The sequence below is a fragment of the Molothrus aeneus genome, chromosome 15, assembly GCF_037042795.1.
Source record: "Molothrus aeneus isolate 106 chromosome 15, BPBGC_Maene_1.0, whole genome shotgun sequence".
Lineage (NCBI taxonomy): Eukaryota > Metazoa > Chordata > Aves > Passeriformes > Icteridae > Molothrus > Molothrus aeneus.
The window spans coordinates 14498205-14515334 of NC_089660.1; the positions used below are offsets into that span (position 1 = coordinate 14498205).

Genomic DNA, 17130 nt, shown 5'->3' on the forward strand with positions numbered 1-17130 from the left:
AACTCCACAGAATAAGATTTTATACATCACTTAAAGCCCAGATCACTATGGGTAAGAGGAGAGACTGCCGTGCTATTAAAGACTTGTAAATGGAAAACTGCACTTTCTTTATTCTGACATTTCTGTACTGTTTACATAGCTGGTTAATATATTTATGTATACAACAGTGCAATGTATACAATGCCAAATACTGGAATTGATGTACATTCTGTTGTTTTTAAATACTCTGTATGGTTTGTACATCACAGCATTCTCTTTGAGATTCTATCAAGCCCCAAAAGTACACAATAAATAATTGGTAGATTCTGCTTTAAGCTCTTCAGTACTGGCATTCAGTTTAGAATTACAAATCAACACAAGCACTTCAAACTTGGCAAATCCATCATGAAGATACTTTTCAAGCAACCTCATCAGAAAAGAGCTGGGGATACCATGTATCTGCCTTATTCATCACAGAAAAAAACAGCATAAAAATCAAGTTACAAAAAAAAATAAGAATCACTCAACCCAAAATTTGACCAGCTGAATTTTGGGAAGACTGATGATAGGAGTTTCTGCAAGTATACACATGACTTGTCACTTCATACAAGTCTATTTTAGGGTCAGCTGAAGTTGTAAATATTGTATCTAGTTCCAATTTTAACCAAGGTTAGATGACTGATAATTTGTCACCACTTTTGACATCACTTTATCTGTCAATATGTCAAACTCCAGGCACCAATAGGATTTTTGGTCCTTTCCAACTGCAGCTTGAGTTTTCCCCAATGACCAGATATTAGGTGAGGGAGGAGAAGGCTGTCAGCTTCTGGCTTCGTTTTTTGAGAGAGAAACACAACAAACCTCTGATTTTAATATATATGTACCACAGGAGTAGATCTCCTGATGTTTAGCAACACCAAAACAGAGCCCACCATGGGGATTTTCCTTGCTCAGTAAAACACGGGGATCACGAGCAGAAGATTTAGGATCAACACTCCTGAGTGCTTGTATGATTAGGAACTATGCAAAGTAAATTTCCTCAAGGAAAAGGATTTATTGAAAACTGATACTTGCCAGACGTTTGAAAAATGAGACTTCATCCCTCATATTATTCTGCTCTGCAGCCTCTTTAAAGAGCAGAGATTTGATGGTAGCTCCTTGTTCCAGGAAGCAAAGCGCCGCAATGCGCATGCTGTAACAAAAGGCTCCCAGAATGTTGGTTTTCATCTGGCTGCAGGGAGGGAAGTGTGCTACTTAAAATATGACAAATATCACAAACTCGGTGCCCATGGTGGTGCCTTGTGAAGGCTGGCCTAGAACAGAGACTAGACAGAGCTAAAGGATAAAGTTGGGATTTATTAAGAGGCCTCAATGGATCCACCTTGGGCAGCACAAGCCAAAATGGCCACAAAAAATGGGCAACAGTTCCTGGGATCTCACACTTTTATAAGTTCTGCTCCATTTGCATATTGAAGTTAATTGTCCAATTACAGCTTAGCCCATGAACTCCAATCCTTCTTGTTTTCTCTCTTCAGTTTACCATTTATACTCTTGGGCCTGAGCTTTGGATCAGTTGTCCTTGGTCCCCAGCTGGAGAAGGAATTGTTTTGTCTCCTTGCTCTGTGAAGGGCTCACCATCCCCTGATATGAAGCCCAGACCCACACGCTAAAGCAGAACAGAATCAGGAAGACATAAAAGCTAAACCTGAGGCATCAGTGGCTGCTGCTGGGTTTATCTGTCCCAGGGCTGCCCCAAGGGAAGGAGCTGCAGGCTTGGGCTGAGCCCCCCTTGCAGTGAAAGGCAGCACCTTGGCAAGCTCCTGTGAGAGCCTGCCCACATTCCAGGGGGACTCAAGGACACGTGAGCAGGACATTTAAATGTCTTCCTCCTTCTAGAAAGCCCAAGGTCAGTTGAAGGTCTCCTGGACTAACCATCCTCAGCTAATGGTTACTTGAAAACTTCCACCTTAAGCTGAAGCCTTTGTCATTCTTTTGGTAAACAATTAAATTAATCAAACGCTGTTTCACAGCTTGGACGCATCCCCCAATAAAATGAAAGTTTCCATTCACTGTATTAAAAAAACCCACAAAAGCTAAAAAAACAGATATCCCTTTCTGGAAAACAACATAGATCTCTCAAACCCAAATTGACCTAAAATTCCCAGAAGACACTTGATACAGCCTGCTGAAAAGAAGAATGTGTGAGGACAGGGTACAGTAGCTACAAAGCTTTCTATCATCCTCTCCTCTGGCACCTTCAGACAGGATAAGGAAAACTCCATGGTCCAAGAAAAGCTTCTGCTCCACAGAACAGATGTGTAGCTGGACTTGAAGAATGATTTTTGCTGCTCTGTTGGTTACCATTGCATGCTTAAGAAACACATAAGATTTGTGAAATCAGCAATTTAACAAAACTCCAATTGCAATTATTTTTGTGGGTAATGTTAACTACTTAAGGTGGTTACTTATAATGAAAACTTCAGAAACAACATTTTGAATTAAACCCAAAGGGTTTAAAAAAAGCCCAGCAAAACCACACCCTAATCCCTCAAGAAAAATCCTCCAAACCCTTATTATCTAACCATGCCTAGTTATTTTCTTGCCAAATATAATATAATACTGGCTTACCACCTCTGCCTTATAGGGCAGAAATGTGGAAATGCTGATGCCAGCCAGATGGTCTAAAACTTGTTCTGAATTCATTTCCCCTCCACCAAAGTCAAACAGGACACTTGAGGATGTGGCCATGCCTGAGATGAGAACTCCTCTATGGAGCTCCTGACACCAGTGGTGGTGTCTGAAGCTGCCAGGCCCTTACAGAGAGGAATTCAGCCAAAATACAGAATAATCCTGGCCTATATTGTGACAGTATATTTAAACTGAAGAATAATTACATGTCTGATAAACTTTGATGAGTTATATCCAAAACAATTAATAACAATATTATCTGTTCTGAAATTTCACAGTAATTATTTCTTCCTTTTAAATAATATATTTTATTTCTAAACAATAGTTTTTCCTTCTAAATAATACAGTACCCACAAGGACTCCCTTTTTCTCATTGTGTCCTGCTTTATCATAAAGCCAGTACATTTTCTAAACTGCTCCTGCTCCAACTCAGGAAATCAGACAGGCTAGCAGGATACCTTAATCAGAGTGCTCTTATCAGAGTGTCTCCAGACTAATAAGAAGAAATCCAATCTAGTGCCCACGGAACACTAAATTAGATCTAATCATAGGGCACTCTTCCAATTCTTCAACAGCAGGTCTAAGACCAACAAATGACATTTATTTTTTTTTTTTAGTAGCCATTAAAATACTACAAGCAATCCCAGAGCAGCTGCTTCAAAGCCACAATCCAAAAAGCTGCAGACATTTGTTTGCATTTAAAATATGATCATTCAATGCTCTCTTTGCCAAAGGATACTTTACATACAAACACTCTCAAGAAGACCCTGGAAGGCTCCAGGGTCATGGTATTTTGGGAATCCCAAAATTCCCAACTGTTTGGGAATACCCAAAACAGGGCAACTTGCAGTGTCTCAGCTTGAGAATGCTTAAATAGTTGAAGCAAAACACCTTTCAGCAGTTCCCTGGCACACAGATTTCGTTTCCTTAATAACAAGGCATCACATGACCCAATTCTGACTAAAAACCATTATATCTTGTGTTAAATATTCAATTCACTGAAGGCCTGCTCTACATGCACTCTAGGACTGTTCTATAAAGGAGTTAAAATTGCTTAATGCCTTATGCAGAAGTTCTAGACCCATATTTTTATGGGACATGATGATCCATGTGTTGAGTGATTTTCTTATTTATATTTTCCTCCTGGGAAGGATTCTATCTGTAAAGTGTCCTGGATGAGACAGAACAAGCCTTGAAGAGTACCTCTTCAAAGCTGCAACTGTAAAATATTTGGGTTGGGGAGGATAGTTTTAAATCTCAGATTTTTTAAAATACAGTTTTTTTTTTCTCAAAGTAGGATGAGTCCCAGCTCCTCTGCACTTTCATAATTATTGTCCTCGCACCTGGCAAACCATCCCCAAAATTTCTCTGACTGCCCAGGCAGGGAAACACTGAAGTGCCAGAAAACTTGTGAGGTTTGGGGCAGGAGAGAGGAAAGGAGCTGCCAGAAAAAGGGTGAGGATCAAGTGATGGCAGCTCCCCACTGCCCCAGCCCAGGGACTGTCACAGCCAAACCAGAGGGGCTCCTGCTTGCCCTGCTCTGGTCCATGTCTGCAATTAAGGCCTTATGGATAAATTACACATCTGATTGGTCCCCTTCACTCAGCATAGAGAGGCATTTCAGTGACTTCATTTTACTGGTTTGGCTTTGCCCATGAATACTGATGCAAATCTAAGCTTACTTTGATATCCCATGTAAGGGCAGCAGAAGCTGCAGTCACAGTGACACATCCAATGGCAACGAAAATCATGGGGAAATTCATTGCTGGCTACATCAGGATTGTCAGAAAGGCTTCAAGTGACAAGTCTAAAAGCTACTTCATATTCTATATTAAATGTGATTTACTGTTTGGAGTGGAGTGCTGTATGTGACATAAACCAGAATTGACTCACTTTTGATACATCATCTTTATTTTTGGAGTGTATCATCCATGATGGTAATCAGAAATTAGGAATACTCTAAACTCACTTCCCTGCTGCTCCCTCTACTGACTGGCTGATGATTCCCTTCCCTTTGAAGGAGGTACTGCTTCCCAATGTGATCATGGAGACCAAGTGAGTGAAATTTGCAATTTCACATTTGGCTTGGGAAATCTTTTCTTCTCCATTAATGCATAATGAATATCTCTCTATATACCTTACCCTGATCATGCAAGTTCAATCACACGTGGCATAAAATACTTTAAATAACAATATATTGTAAAATCATTTCTCTTGCAGCTAAGCCCCATCTGACATCACAAGAATGTGGAACTGAGCACGGGTTGCAGCAATCAGAGCTCTCCTGTTGCCCTTTCCCTTGCCCCAGCAGGTTCTTGCAGCACAGAAGCCCTCAAGGATCCAGACATTGAACCACAAGTGCTAAATGTGTAAAAACAATCAGATGGCATCCCCACCCACGCATCAGCCAGTGACCAAATTTCCTTTCTTGGACAGAATCTCTCATTTCCTCCCCACACTTAAATCCTCCGTGTCTATTATCCATTATACACACTCTGCTATAAAACTGTTGACACCTTCCTTTTTTAGTTTTTTCAGCCCTTGCCTCCCTCTTGCCTGACACAGAAACAACAGACTAGCACATCCCAGAGAGTTTTCAGTGGAAAAAGTGGTTCTATTAATGTCAGAAGCTGAAAGAACAGTAAATCCAGCTAGTCAGTAAAATAAAGAAGAGGAAGGGATCATACTCACAGCAGCTGCAGAGACACAAGATCATCAAAAAGGCCCTGGGGAATCTCCGTGATCTTGTTTCCATAGAGCACTCTGAAAGATTCAGGAAGACAAAATAAATCTTAAATAACAGCCCAGTTTAGTGTCCTCCCACATCTCTGCATTATCATCTTTATTGATCATGGTGCACCATGCCCAGGATCTGTGGGCATTTCATTTAACCACTGATCTCATTTTCCTTTCAGAGAGCACATGGCATTAAATGAGTCGTTATGATTCAGGCTTCGTCTGGTGTTGGAAGGCATTTTTAATGTAGAAACTGGACATCATCCAAAAACTGTATCTGAAATATTTTTCATACTGTTAAAGGATTTTTTTTTCCATCCTCTTTAGAAATATTTTAGCCACTGAAAGGCACATTGTCTGATGTAAAAACCTAGAATTCTGCTCAGTAATACTGAATTTAAAAGCCAGAGAGCACAAGCTGGTTGTCGATAAAATTTCATATAACTGAGTCTCTTAAGATACAGTAATTGGCATGAAATGTGACACAGGCATCATTGGATAAAATATTATGGCTTCACCAGCTGCTGTTACCATTTCAATGAACTAATATAAAGAGATTTATCCTGAACTGGAAATAGACATATATTTCAGGAGCTCAAAAATAATTTAGGTATAGCTTAGTTATAAAAATCAGTAAATCTTTAATAACAAAAATGAGAGTCACTGTGTATATTTAATCAACCATAAATATATGACCTGATATCCATGATTCAGTTTTAACATTAAAAATATATCATTTTTTTTAATGGAGCAATGCACATATATTATCCTTAGATATTGAACGAAGGGGGAAGAGAGACAGAACCACCATTATGCTGAGATGTGTTACCCAGTGATCAGAGCAAAATCATGTATGACAGGAATACCAGAAATTCAATCATGGCTGAAGTATGAGCTTATGTCATTTCTGCAGGTTGGTATCATTTGTAAAAACCAGAGAGTGGCTGAGGAGCTTCTGTGAGTCCTGGTGAAAGGGAAGATGATGAGGCTCCCTCTGACAACATTTTTCCTTACCTAAACCTTTTAAACTGGGGAAAAAACAGGATTTATGTAATTTCTGTGCTCTACAAAGGACATGGCAAATGGTTATAAACCAGCAAATGCCAAAACTCTGCTGCTTATATGTCACTAAATTTGTTGATTCCCTCACTTTTTAATGCTGGCAATGAATCAAAAGACCATGTGAAGCTTGGATGTTGGCTGAAATCCTGGCTTACCCTGCCTGACAACATTTGAAATATTAGGGAGAGCTGAACATGCTGAAAACCAAACTCTTAGCACAGCAGACAATTTCCAATACCCCCTGGCCTTCCCAGAGCATCACCACTTCAGTTTGCTCTTCATCAGTCACTGGGAGTCCCTCACCCCTGTGGGAGCCTTCCCAGAGCAGCTCATTTCTGAGCTAAACACAGCAACACCATTTAAATACCAAAACCCAAACTGAAGTGCTACTCAAGAAACTCAGGGTCATCCAGCATTTTATTTTCTCTAAACAAATGCAACAATTTCTCTATCTAGTACAGAGTCAGGAGATGTTTGTAATGTGCTGCTCCCATTAGTGTTTCTTGTGAGCAATGAATGCTTCCAAATTTTTCTGATTGTTTCTTAACTTTAGCTTCAGAAAACACACACAATTTCCTATTTCAACAAAATGTAATGCAATACATGAAGATATTTATAATCCATCCAAAGCTGGACAGAAATGTTGGCTGAACTTGGAGAGGTTTCACAGGATCATTTAGACAGAACATCAAGTCCCTGGATTTCACTGGGCTCTAAACCAGCATGTGAAAGGCTGGCTCATAGCTTTCCTTCTGCACAAAGATGTGGCACCTATATTAGCAAGCAGAAGCAAAACCTCTGCAAATAAAATATTTGTAAAAGGTTAAAACATCAATGCCCACAGAATCCAGCACCTCTTCACCTCCCAGTCTTCCTGAAAAGCCTTTCTTTAGCTTTCTTTAGCTTTAGTGTGTCATCTGTACACCGAGTTTAGACTGCAAACTCTGGGATGTCAGAGAAACATCTTCCTCGGTTTTGTCAAGGAGCAGGATCATCAGAGCTCATCAATAATGCACAGCACAACTGCAAAGAGGAATTGAGAGCTAAGTTTTACAAAATGCCCATGGAAAGTAAGGGCACTCCAGCCTAAGGGTTATTCTGGCTGTAGAGGTAAAACAAAACCTTAGAGAAATATCACCACTCGTGTCCTATGGCACTACTGAGGAGAAATATCAAAATAAGACCCTCAAGCAATTTTTTTTTTTTTAATTTGAGAAGCAAAAGGTTATAATGCAGTGTGCTACTGAACTTTAAACTTTGGATGTGTTTATACAACTTCTTTATTATTTTGAGCAAAATAGATCAAAGTAGCTTATCAAATAAAGCAAAGTTCTGATTTTTAGAAGCCACAAAAAGGAAAATAAGCCTTTTCCAAACTAATTTGGCTTATGTGCATGTGGCACATTAGCATTCAAACAGATTAGCAGCTAAACAAAAGTCAGTATGAGAGCTCAGGCACTTGTCTCTAATTCATATTCATGCTCAGCAGTGCACAGAGCCAAATGAGCTGATGCCATGTCTGCCTGCCATGCCTGGGCAGCACAGGGAGGGAGCTCTGCCCTGCACTGCAGCTCCTCAGCGCAGCTCTCACTGCCCTTTGCTGCAGGGGAAAGCACAGAAAACCTGCTTTGCTCAGAGCTCTGTGTCTGTGTCAGCCAGGAGAGCACAGTCCCAGCAAGGAGCATCACTGGGCTCTGCCCCAGCTGCTGTCCTGGGCAGCCACAGGGACCCTCCTGTCCTGTCCTGTCCTGTCCTGTCCTCCTGCATCACTGCCCCTCTCCCTGCTCTGCACCTCTGCAGAAGCTCTGGGGGGAAAGGAACCAAACAAACACCCCTGACAAAAATAAACAAACACAAACAAACAAATAAACAAAAGAAAAGAAAAAAAATGAACCCAAACACCCAAAAAACCCCTACAAAACAAAACAGAAAAAAAACCCCAATCAACAACAAAAACACGCAAAAAAACCCCAAACGAGCAAAAGAAAATGAGCAAAACAAAAAAACCCCATACACCCCAAAAAAAAAAAGAAAAACCCCCAACAAACCACAAAAAAACAAAAAACAAACAAAACAAAAAAAAACCCCAAACACCCCCAAAAACCTCACAAAACAAAACCAAAAAACCAACAAACTGACAACAAAAAAAAAACCCATAAAACAAACAAACGCCCCCAAAAAACTCACAAAACGAAACCAAAAAACAACCAACCACCAAAAAACCCCCAAAAAAGTAAAAAAAAAACAAACAAGAAAAGCCCCTCAAAAAACCAAAACCAAAGCAAACAAAAACAAAAAAACCCAACAACCACACCAAATAAAAACAACCAAACACCAACTTTAAAGGGCAATATAGCAGGGAACATGACCAATTCAATTCAAGAGCTTCATTTAAATCTCCAGTGCTTTTTCCAGCAGAGGTAAATTTTAGGAGATTTGCCCTTTGTCATTTAAAGTTCTAAAAGTGGTGTTCACTTGCTTCCCCACACGTGTTGCAGGACATGCAGGTGTCCTGGCTCATGTGCAAGCTTGGCACAGGAACACAACTCTTCTATCCCAAAGCACCTGAAATTTTAGACACAAAGCATTTTTTTTTAATTAAAAACACACTAGCAAAGTTAACATGTAATAAAAATAAAAGTACTTCAGTAATTGCTGCCAATAGACAGTGAATCAGTGAATTAGAACATTAATTAGAACACCAAAAAATTGCTAAGTTTTTTTTGTGTGGGCTCCTGATTCTTCATTGGCTCCTCATCTTTAGGAGAGTAAGTCAGCCACGGGTCTGACAAATACCACAGCACATAAAGCACAAACCCCTGGCAGCACTGCAAGCTCTGGAAATCCCTGGGAGCAGCACCCTAAAGAGTCATTATGGATCTGCAACAAGAAGTTATACAAATATAAAACAGTCACAAATGAGGCATTGTGTTTCTTTAGGCTGATTCTGGCATCATATTTTAATAATCCCCTAACGATGTATCTATCCCAAGACATGTTAGATATTAAATTTCCAATTAAATAATTAATTGTTACTACTAAGCTTCAAGTTTTGCTGTTTAACCCACGATATTCTAAAATAAAGATTCAACAGTGAAAATAGTCACTGCATAGATTGCTCTGCACTTCTGGGACACACCACACACAAAGAAAGCACAGGAAGCACCCATAGCCACAAATATGTTGGGTGAGAATATAATCAATGATGGGCCAAACCTTCAGCAGAAGGGTCCTAAAACATGACATTTACACTGATTCTTCACAGTCTCTACCCATTCTGATCTCTTGCACCATTTTAAAAAGAAGGAATTTGCACTGACTTTACCAATACGTGGCCTTTCAGATGCGCTCAAGTTTAACACGCCACCTTCGAAGGGTGTGAAACAGCAATTGCTGTGTTCTTTATTTTATGTCTCTGCTCCTCAGCTTCCTTACTTGCAAATGGAGTTGCAATTTATCTGCTTCATTAAGTCAGATCACAGAATACAGAGATTTTTCCCGTGAAGGTGACACAGAGTTTTTTGAGGTATGAAAGCCTAGCACAGAATCCCTTACTTTAGACCATATGGTTTCCAGCTAAGTGTTCCTTTATTTTGGCTGGGCTGAAACATTCTTACTGAAGTGTCAAATTGTGACTTTATGCAATGTCTTTTTCAGTCCTCAGAATTCTTTTAACTTTCCTTCAGACTGTGAAAACAATTCTTGCTAGGAAGAATTATATTTCCCAAGCTATGTACAATGGCACAGGCTCAACACGAATTCAGGTTTTCAGAAGAGGACAAATTGATAGGGATAAAAACAGCAATAAATTTCTAATATCTAAAAAAAAACTTAGACTTGTAATTTTTTTCCCCCCTGCACTATTTCATATTTCTTCAGAACAAGCTAAGCTAAATAAATCACAGTAAAACTATCCAAAGCAATTTGTTACCTTAAAATAAGTTTGCCAGCTATTGCAATAGACAGTGTTTTATTGCAGATTTCAAATCACCATGAATGACACCCCATACATCATCACCCAGGAGATGATGGTCTAAATGGGACTGCTATGTCAAAACCTAAGCTGTCTCTTGTCTTTGTGCCCAGGCTGATCTAAGCTTTAAAAGTGTTCACTAGCTTAATTCATTATATGAACAAAACCAAAGGAATTCTCCCTCTGCAATAGTCTAAAACTTATTCATGCAGTTTAACACCCTGAAGGCTTAGGCTGTTTTGTCATATCCCATAAAATGTCCCCAGACAGTCTGGATATGGCCTTCCAAACCTACATTTGTGGGACATTCACTGACCCCAGGAATTACATTTATCTTTGATACTATTAACAATAACCAAATGCTGATACAATTCTTTCACTGATACCAGATTCTGAGTTGATTAAATGGAAAATAAATTTACTTTAGAAAGTGTGTGCAGCAATCTTGAAACATGGAGCTATTGCTATTGTCCCCCATGCCAGAGCATTATTAACCACTGCTGTTATTAACCATCAACCACTCCTGCTCCTGCAGAGGCCCTGCTAACCATGGAACACAAACACCAGGTACTGCAAACGAGTGTTTCTCAAACTTTTCCTTCAAATTCAGGTAATACATTCCTTTTCAACCAACCAATTTTGCCACACTGCTCAATGCAAGGGTACTATTTGCTCTCATACTTATATGAAGGAGCTATTGCATGGCAAGACTAATTCTTCCAGCACAAGAAGAAGAAAAGGAAAAGCCAGGGAACTCCAGGAAAAAGTTCTTAAAGCATAATGATTCCAGTTCCTTATCCTGTAACAACCAGGACAAAAAGAAGAAGTTATGTGCATCCCCAAATGTTTCTAAGTAGAAATTTCTTGATCCAAAGAAAAATATGAATAGAGAACAAAATCCATTGAAAAATGGGCATTGAGAAAATAACTTATTTCTTCCTGCATGTGGGGAATGGAGAAGTCTTGACTACCCTACAGGGACAAACTTGCCTTTTTTGCTAAATGCAGAGAAAACCCAAGGTAGAAATGGTTCCTTTTAAGTATAATCATTTTGTGTCCTGTTTGACTCCTATAGGGGAATTTCTTATTAGAGAAAATATATAGATTTACAATAAAAACTTATGACCTACTAGCACATGGATCACTTAGCACTTTTAAAAGATTTAAGTTTTAGACCTTTTAGAGGAAACAGCTTCTGTTATAAACATTCCCATGTTTCAAAACGGCACTGCACTTTTTTTTTTCTACCATCTCAACACAGGTACAACAGGCAGAGTGCTCTGAGAAGCATTTTTGCCTGGAAACACCAAGCCAAGCTGAGTTCAGGAGAAAGCAGAGCAGAACCCAGGGATCTAAATCCAGGCCTGCATTAGGCAGGCAGACTAACAAGGTTGGCTGCCTTCCAGAGGAGCACTCTGGCTCCCCAGAGCCACAGGGAGCACTGTGATTGCATGCAAGCAGGGAGCAGAGGGAGGAGCACAAAGTGGGCATAAAAACAGACAAAAAAAGCACAAGGATATTAGGCTGTACAGCAGCACTCCATTATTAATGGAAACCAAGTTGCTTATTCTCATTTGTGCATGAATCCTTTCTCCTCCTTTCTTCTGGTTGGAACTGACTGGCTGCAAGTCCAGCTGCTCTGTGCAGAGAGTGAACCTCAATGATGTCTCATTGAAATGTAAGCACCAATCCCACCTGAGTGAGGAGCAGGAACAGAAAGAGCTGCTCCTCCCATGCAGAGCTGTGCTCCTGCAGGGCACCCAGCTGAGTGAAGTTACTGGGGCCTTGGGCACCCACAAGACTGAGCTGCTAGGAGGGAACACACTGGTAAGCCACTGTCCCACTCCATTCCTGCCTCCTTGTTCTTTCCCCTTTGGCAGTGGCATTGGGAGGGCTGGCAAATCCAGGGTGTCCTCACCTGGGGAAGCTTTCTTCAGAGAAACCCAGATTCTGCTGACCAGCATTTCATCTTGAAATGATACACAGGGCTCAGAAACTGAAATAACTACAGAGAGGAACCTGCCAGGTCTGAGTGACAGCTCATGAATGATGAGGGAACTAACCATGGCTTGGCAACTAAAGGGAAAACATTTTTAAGACCTACCTGCAATGAACAGCAAGGGCAAAACCTTTCAAAAGAAAGTAAAAACACAGCTGATCACTGACCCTAGAGGAGGAGGCTGATAATTTCAAGACTGAAGTTGATACTGTCCTAGAAACAAGGCTGCCAAGGAGAGGAGAAAATGTTTTACAGCTTTGTGTGTCTGTGGTGGAGGGAAACTTAGGCAGAGGGAAGACTTGGAGGCAGTTCCCTTGCTACAGCCTTTGCTCTGCTGCACCTCATCTCCCTGCCACAGCCTACAGGCATTAACTAAAGCACTGTATCACCCACTTGGATATGAACATATTCAATCATCATTTACTTAAAATATTGCCCTGGATGACTGGGCAGAGAATGCATAGTCATGTCACTTGCTTCTGTCTGCAAGTCAAAACACCATAAACTCCTGCCCAGTTTATATTCTCATTTCCTCTCTGTCCACTCTGATGTGTTTTGTCCCACACTCCTGAGGCCTCCTGGGGGTATCTGAATTAACTGTGCTAAAGCTGAATAAATTCTGCCTTGGGAAGTCAAGCCCAGTGGAAATGTCCAGCCCATCCAGCTCACTCCAAGCAGGAGCTGTGCCAGGACCAGGAAGCTGCAGCACTGCAGCATCAGCAGTAGTTTCACACCAAGCCAGAGCTGTAGCCCTCAGTAAATGTCACTCTCCTGCTGAATTGCTTCCAGACAGCAGAGAAGGATTTGACCATTTCCACAGCATGTGGAATAACACTGCCTGAACTATTTAACAAACACCAGCAACACTTAATATATATTTCTGGCATTCTCCCAGCTGGATTCAGGGCACAAAAAAGGGCCAATCCTTCTGCATTCTGGCTCAGAGGTTTACTGCAACATGGAAGTTTAGTACTTAATAACTTTCTGATATTCTTCTAGCCAAAAAATTATTCAGTTTCTCAGAATTATCCAGTATTCAGAAAATAAATTTATGTCAACTTGTAGAAATAAACTACAGATTTTAGAAACCAAGCTGGGTTATATGAATGTTAATGAGATAATTGTTTCCATACTGTTTTTAAAATTAACACAGGTAAATATCATTCTAGTTGTGCTCTCCTCTTCTCAACGTTTCTACTACTCTATTCTAGTTTATCCTCAATATTCAGCTTCTGATCTTGCTCTTTTTGCCCATTAAAAGCTCAACGGTTTTAATAGTGCTGTGGGTACCTAGGCTGAAACACAGCTGCATGTAAAATCAGCTTGGTGCTAAATCATTTTCTGTGCTCTATAAAGAGAAACAAATGGCTGTCAGGAGATTCTACCTTTCTTTTATCTCCTGTATGAAATAATATCTTAGTCCCCTTCCAGCTTAATAAAGCAGTAACTACAGCTAAGGTATATAAACATTTTCTTATGATTAGGTCCTTTCCTAGCTAGCTTGAAGAAAAAAAGACAAACCAAAACCCACCACCACAAAAAAACTCCCAATACTAAAACAAAAACCAATCAAACAAAACCCCACACCACAAAAAAAAAAAACCAAAACAAAAAAACAAAACCAACCAACCAACCAACCAAAAAAACCCAAAAAAACCCCAAAAGCAAATAAACCAGAAAACTCCAAAGAAAGTGTAATTTCTTTACTACAGAAGAAAAATCCAGTATGGAAATATTTCCCCAACTCTCCCCTGCCTGACAGCCCCAGTCATGCCTAAGGTGAGGTTTTGGTGAGCCATGAGCAGCGTGGGGGCATGGAGCAGCCTGCAGGTGCACGGGTACAGAAGATTGAATAATGTTTGAAGTGATTTGAAGTGCAGAACTCAGCAGCCTTATGAGAGACTTGTAGACAGTCCTCCTTTCTGAACTTCATTTTTCATTTACAAAATTTTTCATTTACAAAAGATCAGATGCTTCACACAAGCTGGCAGTTGCACACAGAAACATATGTTCCCCCAGACAGCACATTATCATTTTTATTCCTCTTACATGCAAACTCTCCCCAAATGCCCATTCAGTTCTATTTTCTACTTACAATGAAATGAGAGATTTCAAGCCTTTGAATGCATCAGGTGCAATGTCAGTTATTTGATTCTTGCTGATGTCTCTGTGAAAAGAAAGATTTTAAAAAATGTTAGTAAACAGGAATTGAATGACAATATTTTAGCTGTATTGGAAGAACACACTTGATATAAAAACAGAAATAATAGATCATATTATCTCAGAGAAATGATGAAGTATGTAAGGGCAGAGATAGGCAGAATAACAGGCCACAGCCTCAATAGAGAACACTCTTCTTAATAAGTGCTTTGATTTTATGGATGTTAAAAAAGTTTTTATGAAGAACAACAGTGGCACTGATGAAACCATCCCAAAGCCATTGATACTGGAGATGGCACTGCAAATGACAAAGCACAAAGGTGTCTGAACCCTGCAGGGCAGGCATGGAAGGGCGGCTTGGTAAGAGCAGAGCGGATGATGCAGAGTGCCCAGCCCCTGATCCCAGAGCAGGGAGCTCAGCTGCTCTCTGGGGTCTGGGCTTTAGTGGCCTAGAAAAAACAAGCGGCACAAAATCCACTCAGCACTGATCTGGTGAAGTTCAGACACTGGAGGAAGCCTTCAAGCAGCTGAGTGGGAATTGTGGAGCTCTGGAGGCAGCAGCACTGGGGGGACCCCAGCCCACTGCAGACCCTGCCAGGGAGCCCAGCCAGACCCACCCTTTGGCTGGGCTGTGAGTGGGACTCAGTCAGGAGGGCCTGCTGGATTTTTAAAGTAAAGTGAGCTCCTGGTTTGGAAAATACTCTTCAATTTGAATCATAACCAGCCAAGAACACAAGGATAAATGCAGACTGTGCCACAGTAACTTTACACAAGGAGCCCAATTTACTACACTTGGCACCCAGGTGCTCAGAGCTGGGTGCCCCATTGTGACTGTCACTGTCACCCAGACCTTCTGTCCATCAGCTCAACCAGGTGGGAGCTGGGACTCAACCTTCAGCCACCTCACTGCCCTCCCTGATGGCTGATATCAGCTTGTACCAGCAGTGTCCAATCTCTTCACTGATAGCTGCAGCAATGCAGTATTTCCTGCACATCTTCACTGGGATTTCCACTGGGGCACATGCTATGGATCCAAGTAGCCTCTAAATAAAACATCACTTGAATGAGAACTTACTAATCAGAAAATTAAGAGGTTTTCCATTCTCTACATTTTTGAGCTACAAATTATGTTGGATAAATTTTAATGAGGTCCTCAAACTCTTTTCAAATCTAGGCATGTTAAGTGGGATTTTTTTGTTTGGTTTTTTGGTAACTTTTCTAAGGTTTGATTCTTCTTTAAAGCTCATAAAGAATTGCTCTGCAATCTACTGATGTTTTCTGCTACAACATCCTGCCTAGCAGGACAGGATTCATGGAATGTTTCGGTTTTGCAGCTCAACTTACAGCAACCAAACTTGGCACCTTGAAAGTAGGAACATTTGTTTTTGTTTTTATACAGGTTTTTGTGAAACTTGTTTAGACTGACTGCTGCTTTTTATCTAGTAAGCATAAGTGGATCAGTCCTATCTATTTATTGAGGAATATTAAATATTGAGGAATTTTAAATATTGAGGAATGTTAAATATTGAGGAATTTAAATCTGCCAAAATCACTGGAAAAGGCGAGTTTGCTGAACAACAAGAAGCATCTGAGAAGGGGCATCTAGCTTTTGATTGAAGCAATTCAGCAGTGTTTTAGTGAGCTGCTGCAGCTCAGCATTCCCACCCTCCCTCTCTCCCTTGGCTGGACCCTAAGGAGTGTGTGAGTGATGGTGCCTGAGCGACAGAAACGCCACGCTGGGCTCACTTCATGCAGCTGCACTACAATCAGCATTAGAAGATAATTAGACACATTATTTCCTTTCCATTAGAGCCCAAGTTCCACTGCTGTCAGATTAGGAGATTCCATCTCCTTCTGACTTGACTGAGAGAAAGGGATTCAATTTTGTCCTGGTATTTCTGTTCCCTGTGTTTGGCCTGCTTTGGTGAGATTGTCCTATTCTGTCTTTCATTTACATCAAGACAGACAGAGGCTTTTCTAAGCTGTGCAACCAGGACAATTTAGATGACAGAAGGCTCATTCTCTTAGTTTAGGCTATCTCAGAATCACTCAGGGGAAGTGTGCCTCTTCAACTGGAAATGTAATAAAATTATCAGGATTGCACTCAGGCAGGGATGATATCAGTCACCTCACACTCCCTCCTTGCACCTCTGACAGCATGATAGAAACCTCTGAAAAGGTTGTTGCACACACCTTGGAGGGTGGCTGTGCTCAGTCACCAGCTGGGGACATAAATTGGTTTTGACTTTGCACCAGCACAGAAAGGATACCCTGCAAGATGCTGAGTAACACATGACTGTATGGCTTAAATGTCTTCACTGTAAAAGGTTTTGAAACAAAACAGATTTATTTTTAGATTCAGCCAAATGCAAAGCTATTAATAGCATTGGTTGAATACTCTCTTGTTGACTAACATTATTAAAAACAGATTACTTGATTATCTCCAACACATGAAATGGACTGTTCTCATTTGACAAGAGTACTCAGCAAAATCCATGTTATACACAGTTTAGTTTGTGGAAGCTGCTTAAAA

General features: G+C 40.5%; 1 protein-coding gene across 2 annotated transcripts in view; it reads right to left on the reverse strand.

The window, feature by feature from the left end:
* SLIT3 (slit guidance ligand 3) overlaps window positions 1-17130 on the reverse strand; it is a 491996-nt gene that overhangs the window by 144692 nt on the left and 330174 nt on the right. For both annotated transcript variants that reach the window (XM_066559986.1, XM_066559985.1), the window contains 2 exons: window positions 14533-14604; window positions 5359-5430 (listed from right to left, as the gene is read on the reverse strand). In XM_066559986.1, coding sequence (XP_066416083.1) covers window positions 5359-5430; window positions 14533-14604 — 144 coding nt within the window. The remainder of the gene's footprint in view (window positions 1-5358; window positions 5431-14532; window positions 14605-17130) is intronic.